The sequence below is a fragment of the Trichoplax adhaerens genome, genomic scaffold (genome assembly GCF_000150275.1).
Source record: "Trichoplax adhaerens TRIADscaffold_42 genomic scaffold, whole genome shotgun sequence".
In the NCBI taxonomy this organism is placed as follows: Eukaryota; Metazoa; Placozoa; class Uniplacotomia; order Trichoplacea; family Trichoplacidae; genus Trichoplax; species Trichoplax adhaerens.
In genome coordinates this window covers 75084-82891 of record NW_002060982.1, presented here as the reverse complement: position 1 = coordinate 82891, position 7808 = coordinate 75084, and the positions used below count along the sequence as shown (strand labels likewise).

The 7808-nt window shown below is 32.8% G+C and overlaps 2 protein-coding genes across 2 annotated transcripts; one reads left to right on the top strand and one right to left on the bottom strand.

Annotated features, from left to right (window-relative positions):
• Nucleotides 1–431: 431 nt before the first annotated feature.
• Nucleotides 432–1151, top strand: TRIADDRAFT_62353 (uncharacterized protein; the record flags this gene model as incomplete). The annotated part of the gene is made up of 1 exon (XM_002118286.1): nucleotides 432–1151. One exon carries the CDS (start codon nucleotides 432–434, stop codon nucleotides 1149–1151), a length of 720 nt encoding a protein of 239 aa, XP_002118322.1.
• Nucleotides 1152–4870: 3719 nt separating this feature from the next.
• Nucleotides 4871–7168, bottom strand: TRIADDRAFT_62352 (uncharacterized protein; the record flags this gene model as incomplete). Its single annotated transcript, XM_002118271.1, has 3 exons — nucleotides 4871–5227; nucleotides 5328–6541; nucleotides 6724–7168. The coding sequence occupies 3 exons, from the start codon at nucleotides 7166–7168 to the stop codon at nucleotides 4871–4873; spliced, it is 2016 nt and encodes a 671-aa protein (XP_002118307.1).
• Between the last annotated feature and the right edge of the window lie 640 nt (nucleotides 7169–7808).

The window sequence follows — 7808 nt, the reverse complement described above, 5'->3', positions numbered from 1 at the left end:
GCTGACTCTGCACTAGCTATAAGAACTGGCAATATGACGTAGGCTAAAGTTTGTCGATGTCCTAATCAAAAGGGAATTTTAGCCTTGTTTATCCCAAAATAGCAGAGTATACCAGTTGTTGTAGAATGATGAACGTATGGCTTTGTTGATCTAGCGCTCTGCCAAATAGAAAATTCTAAAAAATTATGCTAGCTTCATTTAGTAAAAGTAATAAGACTTGTGGCTATAGTTCAAGTAGAAATATTCCCTCTCTGTTGTCGATGAATAAAGTCATTTTGGCCATTTTCAAATTTTCCGCCTGCCATAGAGAGATAGCGTACATAAATATTATTATCAATTGCGATCGAAAAGACTTGTTAACCCAAAGTTTATTTTAAATTTCAACTTTCAACCAATGCTTTGATTTAACATAAGATTTAAATAGCTCCAATATGGCGAGATGTTCAATTTCCTTCTTCTATCTCGTTTTGGTGATATTATTTTATTCAAGCAACTACCAATGGCAAAGTATTGAAGCCCAAAGTAATAGCAATTCTGCTGCAGCTTTCCCTTGGTGGTGGTGGTCATTATATGTAACTTTCAATAATAATCCTTGTCGATCTAATGCAGCTCGTCGATCTTGTGATACCTGTATTAAAAGAAACCCAACATGTTATTGGTGTGCCTATGATAATACATGTCGTACTTTACCTAGAGGAAGATCTATTCCATACCCTGGTGATTGTGCTAATGATTCATGGCATCGTACCCAATGTATTATTTCCGGCAATCTCTTGTTGATTATTTTGCCTTGTGCCATAGCTGCAGTTGTAATCTTTGTGGCTTGCATTTTATATTGTTGCTGTTGCCGCTACTATAAGAAAGACAAAGTACAAAAACATGTTCGTGAGCATCAGAAAGAACAGGATCAACATGTACAAGAATTAATGGAAGAACAGGTAGGACGCGAGCAATTGCGTGAAGACGTTCGCCGAAAGTATGGCATAACTAAGATTAGCATTAATCAGAACCGATCAAATTTTTCCCGAAATAATGGCAATAGATGGGTGCCAGGCCGTGCAAACCTAGAGCGATCGCATCATATGAAAACGAAATTAGCAAATTACTCGCGACTTAAAAATTTGGATGACAAAGATCAGAGTATGGTTTAGATATTCATTTATGTTATAACCTACATGTAACTATAAGATTTACTGTAGTTGATGTAGAATGGAGAGTAGCATGATTTTCTGAAGTTATTAATAGTTCATCAGCAAAGGTTGATATTTTATTATAGCTGTATTTAGAGTATATAGAAATATCATGCTTGCCTGTATTTAGCAGTCGATATTTCTTTTTACAGTAATAGATATTACTTTGGCAATGTCTTGATATCGGAATATAACATGTCCAGCTTTGAACGGTTACAATATAGTTGAACATAATCCGTAGCTTACTCTAATATTCAATTTAAAGATAATGTAAAATAGATTCAATTTTATTGATCAAGCTTACTTATTAATTGATATTTATTAAAAATATTTATTTTATAAATAGTCATACAGCAAATCATTGATTGCAAGACAGGATTGTTTAAATAGCATTAAGTTACCCTAAATCTAACTCATCAATCGAAGTTTAAATTCAAAACTTGACAAACATGATCATCCGAATTACCATAATTTTTTGTTGTAATTAATATCTTTCTTCGTATATTGTTATAATAGTATCATAGTAATTCAGATATCACGATATAGTTAAAAATGTTTAATAATATGATATGGGTATATATGATATAAAGCTACCATACTTTATAATGTCAAGGGAAAGCTGTCTACATACACAAATCATTAGGAAGAATAAATTTCTCTCCGCATATTGGGTGGAAAGTCATTCACTAACTTTTAATTAGGTTATTAATTTTAGTAGTTAAAAAGCTGCTATTTATTAGTATCCTTAAGGCGAGCTTATAGGAATAAATATTCTAATTTTTCATCTAGATCCAAAAGCAACTGCCTGATTTTAAGCGTAATTGCATGTAGAATTGAGAAGATTTTCAACTTTACTATCGTCAATTTTAGGCGTAAATATAATTATGTTAGCTCTGAAAGATTTTAACCATCTTATGTAATTATTCACTCACATTATACTATCATAAATTAATCCCTGCTAATGTTTTATTCCTTATCGTCCTCAAATTCATTTAGATATTTCATTTAATGTCAAATTGTGAATGATAGCTATGATTTCAGTAATTTAAATTTTACTCAAACAAGTAGATCTACTTTGAGTAGGATATTGACAAAAGTTTTTGTCCGTAAGATTAAATTTATATCACATCAGATTAATTGTGGATGGATTGTTAATAGAATCGACTTATTAATTACCTTTCCCTTATGGATAGCGAAAGTGGTCTTCTCCTACGTATGGAATCATCAGTTGGTGTTTAGACACGGGTATCCTAATGCTAGAATATTTTGAGGAGTAGCAGGCTAATTAATGTAGTAGTTTATTATTTAGCGGGCTGCATAGCTACTGTTAAAGATAGTGCATACCGTGCTATACCATAATAATAAAATTCCATAAGAACAGGCTGTGATTCAAGAAATATTAAGGTATTATCTTGTAATTTGATAGTAATTCTTATGTCATGCTTATAATAACTACTTTTCATGACTGAAATGGTTGCAATTCATAAATCGTAATTTACTGTTCGCCATACTAATTAAAAGCAGTTTATCCCTGAAAATAGTAATTGTATTGCCTCTTTCACTTGCATACGCGCATAAAAGATTTTCTTTTCTTTCAATCTATCAATAAATGACCTTATAATTAATTCGCTGCAGTTCAAGGCAGTAGCATAATCAATTAATCCTAGGATTTTCTCCTAGCTTTAAACGTTAATATTAGCAAATGCACCATTACTCTTATATTGGACGTTATTCTAGATTCCAGAAACGTTTTATGCATACATAAGTCTTAGCTAATCTGCTTATGCAGCCCCGAATACGCTTAAGACTTAGATTATAGCTGTAAGATGAACCTAATCTTATGTAATAAAGTGAAGTTTGCGAGAAATTGTAATTCTCGTTGTAATTTGAGAAGGCACTTTATCACACGGCTATGTCGTAATTCGAAAAAAAAAATTATCAGAAGCTGATCCGCCACATGCATATCCACGACTAATAATCCGTTACTAGGGTTAATATGATTTTATTGCGCATTCTCTTCTAATCCTATACTGAAGTTGCTATAATATCGTACTGTTCTATCATTATTGCATTAAATTGACGGATAAAAGTAGCTCAGTAACAATTTCAGTAGCTAGTACTATTTTCAGGTGTAAAAATAACTCTTTTAATACTAAACTGCAAAATATCAATGCAACACATTTAGTAGCTAGCACTTTGATAAATTACCATGTGTTACTATAGGTTATTTTCATATGACGCTTGAGATGTGGTATATAATTACGACATTTATGATCCTCTTAACTGGAACCTTCGTAAATAACAGTTGTTGATGTATAAGCAATTTATAATTTAGGAATAAATTGATGATAATAGCACTTGCAAACTAGTTGAACCGAAATTCATTATTCGCCTGGGTGATGTTAGCAGCTGAAAGTACAACTTCCGAGTCTAGGTGAAATATATTAACTCGATAACATTCTATGAGCTTGTTAAACAATATTCGAAGTTGAATAATTTGTTAAGGGCGAAATATTTCGTGTTGGCTAGACTCTAAGTTCTTAAAATTATATAAGATGTGATGTCGCCCTTAACAATATAGATATTGATTTTATAATGAGATAGGAGGCCTTACTATGCTTTCTTCTAGTTTAGTTTAATATTTAAATCATAGCTGATTCGTATTCCAATTTTTAATAACATAGACTTTAGAGAATACTTACTAAAGCGAGGGCTATTCCTAGTTCATAGCAATAAGAATTTTATTTCGTACTTTAAAATTGGTCTAGACTTCTTTCATGGTAGATCGCTAACATATTTGTATTAAGATTTCTACAATCTCTTTAATAGCCTTACTGTATTAATGTGAGCCAACAAGGTAGTCGATAGGCAATTTTATATTGCAATGTCAGATATTAAAAGCTTGTTTCAAAATTTTATTTCTCTCGGTAATTAAGAGTGAGTCTGCTTCATTTTCAATTATTACAAGAGTTTGTATTGGTAACGACAGCAAATGTACTTGTCATATTGTAGACTCTCCAACCAGCCTTTGAACAATAATAACGCGCACTATTTAACTTAATCATTTATTACGGGCCATTACCTCCATTTTAAATTCAGTATGTTTCTCAGAGAATAGTACTTGATTCTTTTTCGATAAAAACGTAATAGCGGTACAAACTGCTGTAAATGCAAAGAACAGCTTGAGCTACTTGAGTATTTTATTAATTTTACAGAACTAGGTATGGTAATAAAATCAAATGTGTTTTTACATAATCTAATTTTCTTCGGATGTAAAAGATAGCTATCTAAACAATAGTTACAACTTGAACTCAATACATTATTATCATTAACTGTCTTGAAGTCGAAATTTGAATTTCAGTACAGAAAAAGGTGTGATTTTGCTTTCCAGCTTATAAATCATACGACATAATGTAAAACTACACTGGTGATACTGAGATCAAGAAAATAATAATTGTCAATTTGATACTGAAACATAAATTATTGTTGTGATTGCAAGAAAAAATCCTTTACTTGCAGTCCATTTTTAAAATAAAGCATTTTTGTTAACCAAAATAGAATAGATTGCTCAATACGGAAGGATCCGTCGAAGACATTCATTTTTATCCCTTAAATGTTCGTCATTTACGTTTTTGCGACTTTCTTAAAACGTAATCTTGAAATTGTTATTGGATTCGATGTTACAGATACATTCCATTAATAAGATAATCAGCATCTTTAGGGCTCGGTACTCGTAGTCGAGTATGTATCCTTCGCAATCGTAGCAAGACAGCAATTAGTAGAATGATCACTACACCAAGAGCAACTCCAAGAGCAATAATTAAATTTGTAAATTCTGATCTCTCCTTAGTAGATAATCCACGATTAGGATGATCTTCGTGTAATACCAATGTAAATCCATCACCATTTTGGTTATCACTTTTAGTGTTTGAAACAGAGATATTTTTATCACCATGGTGAGATACTTGCGAGATGTAAGTTTTTGTAGTATGGCTTGTTGCAATTGGTGGGGTATACGAAGATTTTGGTTGATGAGTCTATATTTACAGAAGACAGGCATGAGAAAAATGCTTTGGTAAAAGATAGGAATACAAGAATGTGATTAATTAAATATTTTTATTCTGCTAATCTAAATACCTTTATTGAGTCAGTCTGAGAGTGTCCAACGTGATTAGTTTGGTGATTTGCTTGTTTCCTGGTGGGGCTAAAGCCGGTCGAAATAGTTGTAGATTGATAATATTGATACTTAATGTGATTAACATTGTGGCTGGGTGGTTTATGGACTTGCTTGTGGTTTTGATTTGTGAAACTTCCATGGTGGCTAATACCTTCAGCAGGACGACGGGTTGGTTTTTTATGCCATTGATGTCGCGTTGGAGATCCAAAATGAGTGTTAGGGTATTTATGACTAGGCCATTTATGACTGTGTGTGCTAATGTCAGGACGTTTTGTAACTTTATGATTTCTGGTGGGTTTTATGGTACTGATTTGATGACCATCAGTAGGGCGCTTATGACCTTTGAAAACGATTGATTTATCAGTTGGTGAGGAAAAGTGGTTGCTACTTTCTCCAGAGGGCTTATGATGATTGAAGAAAGGGCGCCGTGGGGTTGGCTTTCTATGGAAATGCTCTTTATGCCAGACGTGATTCGGGCGCTTAACATTTTCGACATCTGTTGGGGGTAATTTATGGATGTTAATACTTTCGTGCAGTTTTTTGTGATTTGGGTGCTGGCTTTTATTATCAACGTTAGGCCTACTAAGCTCTTGCTCCTGATCGGTACTTTGCTGATGTGGTACGTATTTCGGTCCATCTTGATTTAAGTCATCATCCTCAGTGCTTGGATGACTTTCAGAATTATCCCAATCTTGGAGTAAACCTTGATCTGTTTGTTGGCTATTTCCAGAAGGTGGTCCATGAAAAGGGTCAAGATTACTACCGTCTTTACTTTCATCAAGAAATTTACCAGATTCAAAGGGCCAATGCCATTTAGGATTATTAGGTTTAGCATGTTCATCTGGTTTCGTAGGTAAAGAACTTTCAAAGTTTCCATTTCCATGAATTACACCTTTGTTTTCATTCAGGTGATAGTTAAGCCCGTTGAAATGTTTAGATGATTCAGAATTAGTTGATGGTCTATGCTTATGTGTACTAGGCCCAGTGTTCGAATTTAATTGCAACGAAGGCTTTTTCAGTTTAGTGAGACCTTTACTACCTACACCAACCTTAGATTCGTCAATTTTGTCACGTACTGTAGGTGTTACTTTTACTTTATGATTAAAACTTGCTTCTTCATGAGGCCGGAAATGGTTTGGTTTCTGTTGATTAGTGGTTGTTGATTGTTGTATCGCTAAATATTTAGTATAGTACGTAAATATACAAATTTAAATGGATTTTTTTTGTGCGAAAGCTAACATGATTGACCGTACGGCAATAACTAGAATTTTAAATATCATATGAGTTAGATTTGAAATAATCAGTTTGGAATACTGTAGGTTTAAAGTTTACGACAGTTGATTGATTATTAGTTACCTTTACTGTTAGAAGGCTTTTCCTTATGTTGCAAGTTATTATGGTGAAGATTATTGTTTTTGGCCAAAGAATGAACAGTATTCTTATCTACTGATGGTTGTTGTTTAGTGATGGCATATATATCTATTCCATATGCTCTCTTTAATACACACTTTTTATGTGGGCAGTTGTAAGTTACACAATTTGTGCTAAAATCTTCTGTTTCCGGTTTGTAAACGATAATATTACAGTTTAAATCGTTGCAACATCTTTGCTGGCACTCGTTTAGATTCAGAACACGACCACGAAATTTTCTAGTGGCACCATTTCTTATCGATTTTCTAGAGTCTATTATATAGTCATTGTATTTTCGTGGTTCTGGGCACGACGTACTCTGACAAAAAAATACTAGGATGGCGAATATTAAAAATCTGAGCAGAACTTGGATTTGTGCCTTATTCGTCATGCTTCTTTAACTTATAGGAATAATCTGGAAAGAAAACAAATTAAATCTTCGTATTCATTTTAAATTCCAACTCGAAAGTTTACTGTTATAGATCTGCACAATATTATTTTCTAATGCAATTGTAAATATTTATTAAACATTATTTGCAATTGATCTACTATAAAGTAATGTCTAGTATCGTTCAATAATATAGAACATGATACATTTGATAGCACGTCACGAAGGCTATAACTGGACGTAAATCATACTACATCAGTATACTGTCTGTCGACCATGTAGTGATTTAGACTATACGCGTATAGATTAAGAGCCAAAATTTTAGGAGCCGATGATTTGTGCATCGATCTCTAGTCTGAGCTATAGCACATTTACTACTGAAATTTAAATAAGCTGTTGTATCTTATTGGAGTCATGCGCTACTAAATTTATTTTATTTGATTGAAATACAATAGCAACAGCTGGATATACTTTACTCAGCCCATATGGTATGAGGAACTCGTAGGAATGTAATTATACTGTTATAAAAGGCAATCAGTTCATTAATTACTATACTCTATTTTATTGGTAATAGTGTTATACTATCGTATTACGAGACTGTAGGAATATTATATAATAATTTCAATGATAATCTTGATTGTAG